The sequence below is a fragment of the Maniola hyperantus genome, chromosome 11 (assembly GCF_902806685.2).
Source record: "Maniola hyperantus chromosome 11, iAphHyp1.2, whole genome shotgun sequence".
Taxonomy (NCBI): domain Eukaryota; kingdom Metazoa; phylum Arthropoda; class Insecta; order Lepidoptera; family Nymphalidae; genus Maniola; species Maniola hyperantus.
Genome location: NC_048546.1, coordinates 1,200,697 through 1,216,597, shown reverse-complemented (window position 1 = coordinate 1,216,597; position 15,901 = coordinate 1,200,697). Strand labels below are relative to the sequence as shown.

The 15,901-nt window shown below is 35.8% G+C and overlaps 2 protein-coding genes across 3 annotated transcripts; one reads left to right on the top strand and one right to left on the bottom strand.

Annotated features, from left to right (window-relative positions):
• Positions 1-3,158: 3,158 nt before the first annotated feature.
• Positions 3,159-11,682, bottom strand: Rab39 (RAS oncogene family member Rab39). Its single transcript, XM_034973387.2, has 3 exons — positions 11,434-11,682; positions 10,228-10,579; positions 3,159-7,892 (listed from the first exon to the last, which is right to left on the bottom strand). Exons 1-3 carry the CDS (start codon positions 11,539-11,541, stop codon positions 7,684-7,686), a joined length of 669 nt encoding a protein of 222 aa, XP_034829278.1. The 5' UTR covers positions 11,542-11,682; the 3' UTR covers positions 3,159-7,683.
• A 165-nt stretch (positions 11,683-11,847) lies between these two features.
• LOC117986413 (involucrin-like) lies at positions 11,848-15,402 on the top strand. Of its 2 annotated transcripts, none has more exons than XM_069501666.1 (4): positions 11,848-12,024; positions 12,447-12,558; positions 13,196-13,388; positions 14,248-15,402. In XM_069501666.1, the coding sequence occupies exons 1-4, from the start codon at positions 11,970-11,972 to the stop codon at positions 15,346-15,348; spliced, it is 1,461 nt and encodes a 486-aa protein (XP_069357767.1). In that variant the 5' UTR covers positions 11,848-11,969; the 3' UTR covers positions 15,349-15,402. The 2 variants fall into 2 exon arrangements, with proteins under 2 accessions (XP_069357767.1, XP_069357766.1); XM_069501665.1 differs by lacking the exon at positions 11,848-12,024 and adding an exon at positions 12,041-12,375.
• Positions 15,403-15,901: the final 499 nt, after the last annotated feature.

Genomic DNA, 15,901 nt, shown 5'->3' with positions numbered 1-15,901 from the left:
TAGTTACAAAGATTACTGCCTACAAACAAACACTTAAATTATAATAATCATCATGATCAACCCATCACCGGCTCACTACAGAGCGCGGGTCTCCTCTCAGAGTGAGCAGGGTTTTGGCCATAGTCGACCACGCTGGCCATGTGCGGATTGGTAGACTTCACACACCTTTGAGAACATTATGGAGAACTCCCAGGCATGCAGGTTTCCTCACGATGTTTTCCTTCACCGTTAAAGCAAGTGATATTTAATTAATTAAAACGCACATAATTCCGAAAAGTTAGAGGTGCGTGCCGGGATCGAACCCCCGACCTCCGATTAGAAGGCGGACATCATAACCACCAGGCTATCACTGCTTTAAAAAAAAAAAAATAATACGAACGAATAATTAATTTAAAAAAAAAAAAAAACATACAGTCGAATTGAGAACCTCCTCCTTTTTTTGAAGTCGGTTAAAAAGAGCAACCGTCGAGTTTCTTGCTGGTTTATTTGAATAATGATATTTATATTTTATTTACAGGCGCGAAGAACTGATTCACCCGCGTATGTTTTAATTGTAAAGGAGAATGTTCAAGAAATGCACAATTATTGCATTCCCGGAGCATCGTCACCGTCGCAGAATATATCAGCAGAGGTAATTATACAGGGTGTTACCAGAACGCTGGTAAAAACGAAGACCGGACAGGATAGCACTGATGATTACTGTAACTGTTCTGTACTCGACTGATAAATCAAAAACTTTTACACAAAAATTTATTTGTTCATAAACACATTTTAGTTTTTTTCAAATTTGTAACCACAAATTCGCGGTTTTCGGATGTTTCCCTTTACTTGTGCTATAGACCTAATTGCCTGCCCATGATTCTAAGTCAACGGGAAGTACACTATAGGTTTTCTTGACAGGCACGACAGACGGACAGACACACAACGAAGTGATCATATAAGGGTCCATTTTTTCCTTTTGAGGCACGGAACCCTCAAAATTGCAGTTAGAAATCTCAGATAAATCGGTGTACACATTGCGTACATTCTGAGATCGCACTCGCCGTTTTAGGTCTATGTGTCAACTGACATGTAAAAAGTACGGTCCACCTTTAAAATAACGACTAAAATCGTACTAAAATGGCGAGTGAGATCTCAAAATATATGCATTATACATAGAAAACAACCGCACTGAATTGAGAACTTTCTATTTGCTGGATCTGAACAATCCTGAGCGTGTAAGCATTTTTGAGAAATCTAAGTTTAATAACTAAAATAAAACGACATATCATAGTAATTAGTAATTAACAAAAAACTTTATTATAGGTATTTATCAAGCATTTGTAACAGCGCTATGAAACGATACTTATACATAATGAAATAAATAATTTTACAATAAAAAAAATTCTCCAAATTCACAATAAGTAGGTATTTAGGTCAGATACAAATGATACAATATACAGACATAGGGTACCTATCAATCAGAACACGAGGCTCATGACTGACTGCTCACTGTACAAAAAATCGGTCAAGTGCGAGTCGGCCTCGCACACAAGGGGTTCCGTAGTATCGTACCTACAAGATTATGTATGTACTTTTAATTTATATGGCGGCCATTTTGAAATTTATTTAATTAGATGTTATATAAAAAGCTGATAGCCTAGTGATCCGCGTCCGCCTTCTAATCGGAGGTCTGGGGTTCGATCCCGGGCACGCACCTCTAACTTTTCGGAGTTATGTGCGTTTTAATTAATTAAATATCACTTGCTTTAACGGTGAAGGAAAACATCGTGAGGAAACCTGCATGCCTGAGAGTTCTCCATAATGTTCTCAAAGGTGTGTGAAGTCTACCAATCCGCACATGGCTAGCGTGGTTAGACTATGGCCAAAACCCTTCTAACTCTGAGAGGAGACCCGTACTCTGTAATGAGCCGGTTATGGGTTGATCATGATGAGATGTTATAGGGGCAATAGAAATACACAATCTGTGACACGTGTCTGCTAAAACAACTCTACCTATTACGGTTCATGAGATTACAGCCCGCAAACAGACGGACAGCGGAAGCTTAGTAATATGGTTCCGTTGCCACCCTTCGTGTACGGAACCCTGAACGCACGATTGTAAACAAAGTCTTAGCCTTTTAAAAGTAGGTATTTGATTAGTATGTTATCGAAACATCGTTTTTGTATGGCCTCGACTTGAAGGGCAAAGTGACGAATAAATTTATGTTCAAGGCGACAGCTAACATAATATATTTTCCACACAATTACATACATTTAAGTCTAATCAAGCTCATATAAACGAGCTAGGTTTTTGAATTTGCAGCAGTCTAGAATCTAGATGCAAATGTATAGCCGCGATGTTGTCAGTCATCATCATGATCAACCCATTACCAGCTCACTACAGAGCACGGGTCTCTTCTCAGAGTGAGAAGGGTTTTGGCCATAGTCTACCACGCTGACCATGTGCGGATTGGTAGACTTCACACACCTTTGAGAACATTATGGAGAACTCTCAGGCATGCAGGTTTCCTTAAGATGTTTTCCTTCACCGTTAAAGCAAGTGATATTTAATTAATTAAAACGCACGTAACTCCGAAAAGTTAGTGATGCGTGCCCGGGATCGAACCCCCGACCTCCGTTTAGAAGGCGGACGTCTTAACCGCTAGGCTATCACAGCTTATATGTATGTCGTCAGTGAATAAAATAAATTGTTCTATTGCCAATTTTTGATGTCATTATGCAATGGCAATATTTCCAATCATTTTTCTTTTCTTTACCTTTATACATGGGCCAGGGTGTGATTAGAACGCGTCGGTAGCAAAAACGAAGACAGTGATAGTAGTCCTACTGATGATTACTGATAAGATACCACAAAACGCGAAAACTAAATTAACAAAAAAACTTGTAAGTATTTAAAAGTTTGCAATGTATTGCAAATAAAACATCTGACTGACGCTAGAGGTCGTCAACGAACGTTGCGTAGATAGTTACCGCGGGGTAAATGCCGCGTCATAAGTGGGCCATTGACCCTGAGGGCTCGCTATACATTGCGGGTTTGCAAAATACTAAATCACTAAAACTACAAAATGAGGCAAATTGTTATTAGTATTGGATTGTGTTTAGGTAGTATAACAATAACGCTAAGTTTTTGCTAGCGTTCTGGTTATACCCTGTATTTATGTATTAGTACGCTGTAGTTTTACAGCAATATTATAGCCCGTTTAAGAGTCACTTAATATTAATCGTTTTGCCCGTAACTGGACGGTATTGTTTCTCGCAGTCACTGCCCTAAAGACCAAAATTATTATTAAAACACAAAACACCAAACACAAATTATTATAAAAACATTAAATTAATCTTAAATGTAGGTATATTTTATACTTATGGTACCTACGAGTTATAACACAAGATCGCGCCAAATTTCTAGTTCGTTCTGAAGGTTCGTTCAAATTGAGGGAATTAGGTAAAGTTTGTACTCGTACTTATCGCCCGCGACTTCGTTTCCGTGGGAATTTCAAAAAATCCGGCTTTACTCTCCTTGTCTGCATTATAAAGGCAACTTCTGAGCAAAATTTTACCTTTCTAGGTCTAATCTCGCCTAGGTTCTTGGTGGTTGATAAGTCTTTCAGTGAGTCGGGACTTTCTTCTTATCTAGACTAGATACCTATTTAGATTTACGGCCCATTTATTTAATGTTCAGAGCGTGCTAGTAGTTTGGAGCGATCTAATACACAGTACGCAGTCGAAAGTAATGTACATCAACCTTGAGGAGATATCAGATTTGTAGAGCGTTGTCCCTGTCGTTGTGACTGACAAAAGGTCATATAGGTATGAGTGACAGAGACAACGCTCTACAAAGCCGAAATGTCATTCTAAAGGCCGATGTAAAATACTTTTGGACGCGTACTGTGCCGTCCGTTAACTATAAAAGGTCCAAAGCACTGCCTAAAGGAGACCTGTCTAGAAAAGGAGTCGACGGACGACCCGCCGGCTTTTTTTATACTGAGATATTTAAGAGAAGTTCCCAAGCACGCTCCCCGCCGCTTTCCATACAAACGTAGTTTGTTCTCATTTGAATATCATTAGGTAACCAACCAAACTTTGTTGTAGACACGTTCTTAAAACAAATCTGTTTATGGTTTGCCATATAACCTAAAACATGTAGTTTTAAAGTTACACACAAATCTTTGAGCCCGTGTAACTATAAATCTACATTTTTTTTACAGAAATCTGGAAAAATCATACACACAGATATTCATTTCTAGAATGTGACTAGCTCGAAATTTCAGTCTAGTGCTGACGTCACTAAAATGGTGGCCACGCGCATCAGCAATTTGCGGGACTTATACTAGGTCCCTATTCAAATGTCTACTCTTTTTTTGATATTTCAATGTTTCAAAGCTATCTGTAATCAGTCATTGAATCGACTTTTATCAGATTGTTATGAGTGCATTTAGAACTAAAATTCTTTGTGTGGAGCGCGCTTTGTATAAACTCCTAAAGTGCTAGCCGCTAGGTAGTACATACTACATATGTATGGCATTAAATTTTTATAGTTCACGGACGGCATGACTACTGAGCAAAACCAATTGTTTAAATAAAACATTTTATTAATTCCAAGACACATACATATTGTTATGTATATTGTATTCCTATAATATAATAAAATAAATTATAATTAGGTATACTTATATTTTTTTGCATCGGACAATGTAAAATTACAAAGCAAAAAGTACATAAATAAATAATAAGTATTACTTATTCTTAAAGTACATAATATTATGTATTTATCATACTGAGTGATTGGTAGTAACTATGACTGCAACATTTGTTTATTAAAAAAAATTTATTCACAGTAAAAAAAGATACATACAGGGTGTAATCAGAACGCTGGCAAAAACGAAGACAAGTGATAGTAGACTGATGATTACTGATATGATACCACAAAAAAAAAACGCAAAAAGAATTATTAAAAATCCTACAATTTTGTAATTGTTTACGATATATTGCAAATAAAACACCTGACTGATGCTATGAGTCAATGATTGTTGCGTAAGTAGGCCCCTCGGTCTCAATGCTGCGTCGTAGGCAGGGCATTGACCCGAGTTTTGCACGCCATACATTGCGGGTTGGAAAAATACTAAAACTACAAAATGAGGCACATGGTTATTGGCATTGGATTGTGTTCAGGTAGTATAACAATAACAATAAGTTTTTGCTAGCGTTCTGGTTACATCCTGTATAAAATGTCTCCTCACGCGCCATTTTAACTCTATGGGTCAGCTGTCATGTCAAAAGTACGGTTCACCTTTAAAATAAGGACTAAAATCGTACTTTTGACATTAAATTTGACACAAAAAAATAAAATGGCGCGTGAGAAGTTAAATTTTACGCGTTATGCTGTCTATTACAAAAACACTTAAGATTGCAGTCACAAACTAAACAATATTTGAGTTACATATTATTAGTTATATCCTTTATATTGAATTCAAATCAGTGGGATTCTTTACATTACTTTTAAGGTTTAACGCAGGTACAAAAATTTTAACTACTTAACTAACTACTACAAAGTAGTTTTTTTAGTCAGTTGTTAGTATATCTTATATGTAAAACTAATGTTTGTCTGTCTGTCTGTCTGGTCGTTACCTATGCATTCACGCATCTTTCAACCGATTGATTTGACTTGTACAGTTGTTGTCGGCACTTACTGACATAGTACCATCAACGTACAATAGGCGTGCGAGTTTATTGCAATGCATACCGGACATTAGCTAGGTAGTTGTTAGTAAAAATAAAACTAAAATAACATTTTTAACATTTTTTTTAATGTGGACAACAATAACGAATCTGTGTTTTAAACTCTTTGGTCTGTCTTGTCTATGGATATTTAAGATTGCTTTTGTAAATCGTGATAATGCTATTGATTATTATTATTGAATAATTTTCGTATATATATATATATATATACAGATAAATAAAACTAAGCTTTGCTGGCAGAATTTAGATAAATTATTATTATTGGCACTATTGAAAGGAAAAATAAAGATGGCAATACACTCACGACTCACGTCTGTTTGTAATGTAGTTCTATTCTTAGAAAATACGTTTGTTACAATGTAAATTGAATGTGTTGTCACCTTTATCGACTTTGGTATAACGCGTGCCAATAAAGAAACGAATCGAAGCGATACTAATCATTCTGTCTCATTCACACACTATACAAAGGTACACTGTGCAAGTGAGATCGAATGATTAACATCACTCTTTTTGGTTAGTTTCTTTATTGTTTTTTTTTTCAACTGACTTTACGGCTCTGGTTATGGATTCTAGCCTTTTTGAGTTCTCTTTACTGGTACGCGTAGGAGATGTACAATATCACTATAAGGTATATACATATGTACACAAAACTAAAACTAATAATTAAAAGATCGACACCAGTCATTAACATTATTATTAGTTTAGTTTTGTGTGATTCTTATTTCTTACTATCTTTTAATGCCAAAAAGTTCAATCCAAAAGTTCAAGTCCAATCGCCAAGTAAAAAACGGACCAACTATTATACTAGATTTACGAGTATCAGTACCAAAACTGTCAAAACAAAATTTCTTTATTCCCCAGTTAAATGTTACTTTGCGGTTGGAAAAAGCGCGCCTAAGTTATCTTTAGAATCATAAGTTTCTACAATGATTTCTTGATTCTTTGACATCACTAATATGTTTTTCTACATTAAAAGTGTGCCTCTACTCATAACTTTTATTTTTTGTTATTGATGCGCAGAGAATATTATATTTTTATAGTGAAAACTTATAATTCAACTTATATGCGTCAACATAAAAAAAACCTTGTGCAAACTGTATATCTTATCTACACATTTAATAAAGTTATACTTATGTAATGTGATACGTTAATTCTAATAATATTATAATATATGAGTCAATATTTACATTTCATATGTTTTAAGTCTAAACCTGCTAACTATCAAAATACACAGTAGGTACTTAATTTCGCACAGCCAAAAAAAACTTTTGAACTAAAATACATATTTAAATACTATGCGATTCAAATGTCTACTGTAAACCATTGAAAAGATACTTATAGAACATACATTGACTTTGCTCAGGCTTAGGCTGAGATCTATAGAGCACACTTTGACTTTGCTTGCTCAGACTTAAGATTGAGTTCAAACAAGACAGGTTTATGTGAGCGATATAGTCTCGTTTTAACCCTGTGTTAAGTCTAAGCTAAGTCTGAATGCGCTCTATAGACCTCAACCTTAGACCAAACACAAAATCCGTTTCCGACAAGTGTGGATAGCTTCATATGAAATGTTCTGTCACTGGAATATTTGACAATCGACAAGTGGGAACAGGCGGTTAACTGTTTTAAATATGAGCAAAGTCAAAATATATTCAATAGATGTGTTCCTCTTTTTTGTGATGTAAGTGCGATTTACTGAAAGAAAAATCTATTCCGTATTTTTTTTTTTTTAAGAATATTAGCCATGTTAAATGACTAATATTCCCCTTTCCTCTCCAACTAAGCGTCAAGCTTGTGCTAGGAGTAGGTACGACAATAGTGCAACGGGCGGGATTTGAACCGTCGGACCTTTCGGTTTTCAGTCCACTCCTTTACTGGTTGAGCTATTAAAAATTTAGTTACTTAGCAAGTTTAAACCACAAACTTAATAATAAATATTTGTGTCTAACAACAGGTAGACTGTACAGTTTCTGCCTCAAGCAGATTAAAGTCCATACCATTGGGACGGTTGAAGCCCGTCTTGATCCCGTCCCACCCGTCCTCCACTTTGTACTCACCAGTCTGTATACGGTTGTATACCTCCTGAGCTACAAGGATAAATGCCTGCTCCACGTTGGAACCTGTTTTTGCTGAGGTCTCTACGTGGTGTAAACCTGTAAGATATTTAGGTTTGAAAATATTATCCTGTAAGATATTTTTTAGGTTTGAAAATATTCTCCTGTAAGATATTTAGGTTTGAAAATATTATCCTGTAAGATATTTAGGTTTAAAAATATTATCCTGCAAGATATTTAGGTTTGAAAATATTATCCTGCAAGATATTTAGGTTTGAAAATATTATCCTGCAAGATATTTAGGTTTGAAAATATTATCCAAAAAACTGTAGCTATATTATAAAGGAAAGAAATTAGTATAGCGCTCTCTCTGTTATGTAATCCCATACAAATCACAGAGTCAAAACACTTGGTGGGCTTTAACCCTTTTGAGTCACCATAAAGGTGTTAAAAATCTTACTACAAAGTATAAAGTCAGGCTGACATACATAAACGTAAAAGCCTTTTAATAAAAGATTTATATAAAAAAAAAGTGTAAAGTCAAATTTTTTATATTTTCTTCGGAATAGTATTAGAAATCACGTCATGCCAGACACAGTATAGTGGCCAACCCCTGCCAGACACCCTTAAACTTCTAAACTTTAAGAGCGTCTGGCAGGCGGTTGCTAGAGGATTAGACAAGGAAGTGTAAAGTGGAGGCAAACACAATAGATCAGAGACAGTCACAGTGATACGTGGCAATTAGCCTATGTACCCCTGCATGTAAGCTAACTTTGTACCTAATTACGTCAAAATCGGTCAAATTGTTGGGCCGTGAAAAGCTAGCAGACAGACAGACACACTCTCGCGTTCAAAATTTAAAAAAATTATTCAAAATAGGTAATATTTTGACAGTCGGTTGTTGTATTTGTAAGATATAGTGGTGATAGGTAATTATTACGCCAACTTAAAACTAAAGCTACAAGGGTTCCAAACGCGCCCAGGTCTGTCAATTATAATATTATTAAGTATGGATCATGTGAATAAAATATGTTCCATAATACTATGTAATTAAATGCAAATTGCTACAAATGTGTCCATAACTCAATAATTAATCATCTCTAATGAGACATGTTACATGCCCTTGATGTAATAGCTATGTTATAAGTTGTAGCTGTTACTTGCTGATAATACATATAACTCAACAGGCAAATGATTCAGTAAGGAAAAACAATATATCACTACTCACTACCCACATTATAAATGTGAGAGTGTGTTTGTTTGTGTTTTTGTGTCTTTCAATCACATTGCAAGGGAGCAACAGATCAATGGAAGTTTTCCATGGATATAATTGAATAAATACCTGGAGAGTGACATAGGCTACTTTTATACAGACTCTAACATTCAGGTATAATCTAAGTATATGTATAAAAGGAAAAGGTGACTGACTGACTGACTGACTGATCTATCAATGCACAGCTCAAACTACTGGACGGATCTGGCTGAAATTTAGCATGCAGATAGCTATTATTATGTGGATGCTTGGATGCTTATAAGGGATTTTTGAAAATTCAACCCCTAAGGGGGTGAAATAGGGGTTCGAAATTTGTGTAGTCCACGTGGACGAAGTCGCGAGCATAAGCTAGTCTAAATATATAAAAGGAAAAGGTGCTGACTGACTAACTGATTTATCAATGCACAGCTCAAACTACCGGATGGATCAGACTGAAATTTGGCATGCAGATAGCTATTATGATGTAGGCATCTGCTAAGAAAGGATTTTTGTAAATTCAACCCCTAAGGGGGTGAAATAGGGATTTGAAATTTGTTTAGTCCACGCGGACGAAGTTGTGCGCTTTAAGTTATAATACAATTATTGTACTTGTTTTTATCCTTATTTTATTTCTATTTAGAATCTAAATTTTATTTTATACTAGCTGACGCCCGCGACTTCATATGCGTGGATTAAAGTTTCTAAAAATCCCGTGGGAACTCTTTGATTTTCCGGGATAAAACGTAGCCTGTCACTCTGCAGGTCTTTGACTATACCCATGCAGAAAATCACGTCAATCCGTTGCTTCGTTGCGACGTGATTGAAGGACAAACCAACAAACAAACACACTTTCACGTTTATAATAGGGGTAGTGACTAGCTGATGCCCGTGACTTCAGATGTGTGGATTTAAGTTTTTAAAAATCCTGTGGGAACTATTTGATTTTCCGGGATAAAAAGTAGCCTATGTCTCTCTCCAAAAATCGCGTCGATCCGTTGCTCCGTTGCGACGTGATTGAAGAACAAACCAACAAACAAACACTTTCACATTTATACCTAATAGGGGCAGTGATTTGACCTCTGTAATAATATACAGTTTGCCTGAAATAAAGAACATTACTATTATTAGTATTTATAAGCTAGTGTTAGTATATAAGTATGGATAACAAAGTAAAGTAATTACCATTCTCCTCAGCAAACATTCTTGCTTCCTCGCACGAGACCTCCCTCCAAGCCCCGTTCTTGTTATCAGTTCCAACCAGATCCACTTTACATCCAACTAGAGCGAAGACAGGCCTGTGTGGCTCAATATGCCTCTTAGCCTCCATCATCCAAAGAGGTATATGCTCAAAACTTGAACGGTTACACACATCGTACACTAGAAGTGCCCCCACTGAGTTTCTGTAGTAGGATTTTGTGATGGATCTAAATCGCTCCTGCCCAGCGGTGTCCCACAGTTGGAGCTTAATTCTTGTACCATCTTGCACTTCGATGATCCTTGCGAAAAAATCTACTCCCACTGTTGGATCGGAGAGCTGAAAAGTCACCATCATTATCAACTATTGCCGACTCTATAGTAATCATGGGTCTCCTCTCAGAATAAGAAGGGTTTAGGCCATAGTCTACCACTCTAAGTTAAAAGTGCAGATTGGCACACACCCATAAGAACATTATGGAGAACTAGCTGTTGCCAGCGACTTCGTCCACATGGAATTAGTTTTTTAAAAATCCCATGGGAACTCTTTGATTTTCTGGGATAAAAAGTAGCCTATGTCACTCTCCAGGTCTTTATCTATACCCATGCAAAAATCACGTCAATCCGATGCACCGTTGCGACGTGATTGAAGGACAAACCAACAAACAAACACACTTTCGCATTTATAATAAGGGTACTGATTCTCCAGCAAGCAGGTTTTCTCAATATGTTCACAGTTAAAACAAGATTTAATTGCATGAATAGCCCATTTCGAAAGGTTTGAGGTGTGTGCCCGAGATCAAACCCACAACCCCCAAAAATAGGAACTATTAGGCTATCACCACTCTAAAGTCGTGCGATATTCGAATTTTTGGTTGAACTACTTATGTTTACACACAAGTTTCATATTTCACCTTTACATCTATATTGGTTTCAAAATAAAATAACTGTAACAAATAGATAGACTGACGGAATAATACTGATTTGATTTCATAAAAATGTTCTCAGTTTCTTACTTACAAGTATGGAACACTTACAACAACAACAAATAGGCAGCCCTACATATAAAGCAACAATGAAATAAATATAGAATTTAAGTAGTAGAAACGTAATTAACCAAAAAATTGATGCGTAATTAATTCCCTTAATCCGAGAACATGTTATACAACAACAATAACAATGGGAAACACTTACCTCCGCGAATTTCCCTTCCGTAAAGTACTTTAGCAAGGAACTTTTGCCCACTGTGCTGTCTCCGATTAGGATAAGCCTAAATTGATAATCGAATATTGGGTCAACCATTTTCCTAACATACAATACGGAACAAACAAAGGTTTCGTCGATTTATTTTGCGTTTCGCGTATTGAATTAATTTTAGAGATGAGAATGACTGACAAACTGACAATGACAAGCATCAAGTGACAAACCGTAGATCGTGCCGTAGATAGAGAAAAACTGGAAAAAACCTTGGAATTTGGAAAAAATAGGAAAAAACCATGACAAACCTATGTGTCAAACCCGTCAAACCACAGATAATTTGAGTGACAAAACCGCGTACTTTTGTCAGTGCTTTGACGTATGAATTTTGACACTTATTTGATTTAAAGATTTAAATGGCGCGTGAAAAGTCATTTTTTACGCATTATACAGGAAACAATTTTTAATAAAAAAATGTTTAAACCAAAGTTATAATTGTTTAAATAAATAATTACACATTACAATTTTAACTGATGCATTCTTTGATTTATTTTAAATTAGAAGATTTAGTGTTTCGCGTTATTAAAGGTAACCTAAAATAATAGGGGATTGACAAGTCCATCCACTGTCCAAGACCCATCACCCACCAAGTGACATTTTCTAAAACTAGCGTCTGGCGGCATTTGCTGTTGCATTAATAATAGAATATCTTTCCAGTAAATCGTCACATTCACAACATTTACATTTAAATAATTGGATGTTGATTAATCATGCTATGTCACTTGTTAAAATTATAACTATGAAAGTTCTCGGTTATTCAGCTAAGTGTCTATAAGAATTCGTGTCACTGTGGTTTTGTTACGAAAAACATGAGTTTCAGCCAAGCACTTGCTAAAATTAAGGAGAATGAAGAAATCCGAGCTAAGTCGACGCCTATCGGTATACACATTACTTATTATTTTGCTAATTTTACGTGTGTTATGGAGGTTATTTAACTATTGTTTTTTTAGCCATGGTGGCGCCGGAACTCAAACAGAACAGTGAGGATACAGAGATAACAAAGGCTTGTGCGGTTTTGGGGTGCGACGAATCTAAAAACTTCAATTCAGATTCATTCTTCAGGTATGTAAACATCACTACATGTATAAATGCGAAAGTGTGTTTGTTGGTTGGTCCTTCAATCACGCCGCAACGGAGCAATGGATTGATGCTTGAAATGCACATAACTTCAATTAGAATCGGATAGTTCAGAAAAATTAGAGGTATGCCCAGGATTGAACCCCAGACCCTCCTAATAGGAGACAAAAATCTTAACCACCAGGCACATCAAACCCGTGCTCATTAGTGGCCCAGTTTGCATGGATGGGTTGAGACTTCACTGGAATAACCAACTTAGTCATAAGATGTGTATGTGTGTGTTTTTTTTCTTTCTTTCTTCTACAAAAAGTTGCTACTTGTAAAATCTATATATTTCATACACATAGATTTTACTACTAGCCGATAGCTGACTACTAAGAAAAAGCTGACTCAACCGACTGATTGACTGACTGATCTATCATCACACAGGTCAAACTATTGGACGGATCTGCTGAAATTTGGCGTGCAGATACGTATTATGACGTAGGCATCCGCTAAGAAAGGATAACCACTAAGGGGGTATAATACGGGTTTGAAATTTGTGTAGTACATGCGGACTAAGTCGTGGGCATAAGCTAATATTTGATAGGAGCAAAGAATAAAGCAATAAAAAACTTTTCAGGTTTCCCGAGGACCCGAGCTATAGACAAATATGGACAGACCTCACTGGCAGGAACAACTGGACTCCCACCGACTATTCCTACATTTGTGTTCAACATTTTTCCGTAGACTGCTTTGAGTGTGACGCACATAACGCTGTGGTTCTCAATAGCAAGGCTGTTCCTTCGTTGAAATTGCCTAAACATGTTTTAGAGGTACTATTAATAATCTTTATTTGATAAAAATTTCAAGGTAAACATTAAGTTAACCATGGTAGTAGCAGTGCAAAGTTCCTGGCTCCCAAAATAGGATTCCTTGTGCTACGGGAAGCCAGTCTTTCGCCTGACTATAAGTAGGTACAATTAATGTAAATTATACCTTACTCATAAGTACTTAAACATATTACAGTTAAAAAACAAATCAGTAGTTTTCTTAGTAGATGTAGGTAGATAAAAAACCAAAACAAAAAAGTATTGATTTTTAAACCTATTTTAAGATAACTTGCAGTATGCAGCAGAAAGTAATGTACCTATAGAACGTGATAGCATATTTGTAGAGCATTGTCCCTGTCGTTGAGACCGACAAAACGTCATATAGGTATGAGTGACAGACAACGCTCTACAAAGGCGAAATGTCATTCTAAAGGCCGATGTAGGAACATTACTTTCGGCCGCGTACTGTAGTAGTTTTTTCTCTAAAAATACTTTTCCCAAACACCTGTTCAACCCTTTTCGCGCGCTTGATTTCGGTGGCAACCATCATGCCTCTCACCTTTCTCATACAATGCTAGGTGAAAGCAACCTTTGCTTTTCACCTAGCATTATAAACCCACATGTGCCGGCAACTTCAGTCGAGCGTACTGCGTGCCCTTATCGTATTTGTGTGAATATATGAGATAGAGTGTCGATCGTAGCGTGTCTACTAATAATAATTTATATATGTAAATTTAAAAAGCTTGAAATAAAATAAAATTAATTACGTGCTAATTATTTTATTTTATTTCATGCTTTTTTAATTTTAAATTTAATTTATGTAAAACTACCCACAATACTCATTTAAAAACCTTTTTTGTAGGTGGAATATATTGATGAAGAATCACTTGACAATGAATATGAAGATGATTATGATGATGATGAAGAAAAAGAAGATCAAGATTATGAGATGAATAATGAAGTAGAAAATAATATAGAATATGAAGAACATTTACATGAGGAACATCTCGATGAAGATAGTTTTAGTGATGAATACAATTATCCACAACAACAACATCAAAATCAACATCAAACGCCACAACAAAATCTACTACAACATCAACAACAAAATCAACTACAACATCAACAACAACAAAATCAACTACAACAACAACAAAATATTTCTAATTATGTTCAGAAAAATGTTTCTAATATAAGACGTTTACCAAATGGTACACCCAATTACGTAACTGAGAAAGCAAGTACTTCCCACACCACTGCCAAGAAAGTCGAACAATCAAATAAAATGAGAGAACAGGAAAGAATCAAAGAACAGGAAAGAATCAAAGAATGGGAAAAAATCAAAGAACAAGAAAAAATTAAAGAACAGAACAAAATAAAAGAACAGGAAAAGATAAAAGAGCAGGAAAAGATAAAAGAGCAGGAAAAAATTAGGGAACAGGAAAAATTCAAAGAACAGGAAAAAATCAAAGAACAGGAGAATCTTGAACTTCTAAAATTATTTACAGAAGTCCAAATGATGCAAAGGCAAGCGATAAGTTTGAAAGGGAAATTGAGAAACGGCATGAGAGTCAATAAACGCCAAAAAAGGTGCTTAGATCGACTAAAAGAACAAATAGATATAAAAAAGAATTTACTAGTGCAGAGGCGTAAGAAAAGGACGAGAATTTTATTGTCTCTGCAAGATAAGATAAGAGAAGACACAAATGGATTGGTTCTAGCTATGCCCACAAGACATACAGACGATCTAAAGAATTTCGCACTAAGTATTTATAAGTACTCTCCACAGGCATACATCTATATCAGAAATTCCCTCAGGACGTTACTACCGAGTACAGATGTACTAGATTCGTGGCTGTTGTCAGGCTACGAGCCAACGAACGTTTTGACGAACAGCAACATCGTGCGGGTAGTTTCCGAATTGACTGATACAGAACTATCATGTAAAGTGTTATTACGTTAGTTAAATATTAAATCTCCGATATTTTTGTGAATAAATTCCAAATTATTTTGACTTTCGTGTTTTATTTATTTTTGGTCCACATGGCGCGAAAGCCACCATTTAAGATTATTTCTAAAGTTTAACATTTGAATTTATTAATACTTAATCATGATTGTTTCCAAATAGTGTGGAAAAAATTCCTGAGATAAGTTTTACAGCATTTTCAAGCGTTGAAAATCTTATATCCCTAATGCATCAAAAATTGGGTGATTCCCGTAATCAAGAAAGTTGACCTTCAGAAAACACCTGAGATGAGTTCTGTGCGCATTGTGCATGTATTCAAAGCATTTTCAAGCTTTGACTATCTTTGAAAAATCCCCACTGTACCAAAAAGTGGATGATTCGTTCAAGAAAGTTGATCTTCAAAAATTTCCTGAGATGAGTTCTAAGCTAACTTCTATGGGCATCGCGCTTGCATTCGAAGCATTTTCAAGCGTTGAAAGTCTTTGAAATCCCTAATGCATCGAAAACGGTGATTTGCATAATCAAGAAAGTTGACCTTCAGAAAATTCCT

Excerpts from the sequence above, each read along its gene's own strand:
- LOC117986413 (XM_069501665.1), top strand. The coding sequence starts at position 12,306 with ATGAGTTTCAGCCAAGCACTTGCTAAAATTAAGGAGAATGAAGAAATC. Across the intron at positions 12,559-13,195 it reads AATTCAGATTCATTCTTCAG|GTTTCCCGAGGACCCGAGCT; the intron begins GTATGTAAACAT and ends AAAACTTTTCAG. Across the intron at positions 13,389-14,247 it reads TGCCTAAACATGTTTTAGAG|GTGGAATATATTGATGAAGA; the intron begins GTACTATTAATA and ends CCTTTTTTGTAG.
- Rab39 (XM_034973387.2), bottom strand. The coding sequence starts at position 11,541 with ATGGTTGACCCAATATTCGATTATCAATTTAGGCTTATCCTAATCGGA. Across the intron at positions 10,580-11,433 it reads CGGAAGGGAAATTCGCGGAG|CTCTCCGATCCAACAGTGGG; the intron begins GTAAGTGTTTCC and ends GTGACTTTTCAG. Across the intron at positions 7,893-10,227 it reads AATGTTTGCTGAGGAGAATG|GTTTACACCACGTAGAGACC; the intron begins GTAATTACTTTA and ends AATATCTTACAG.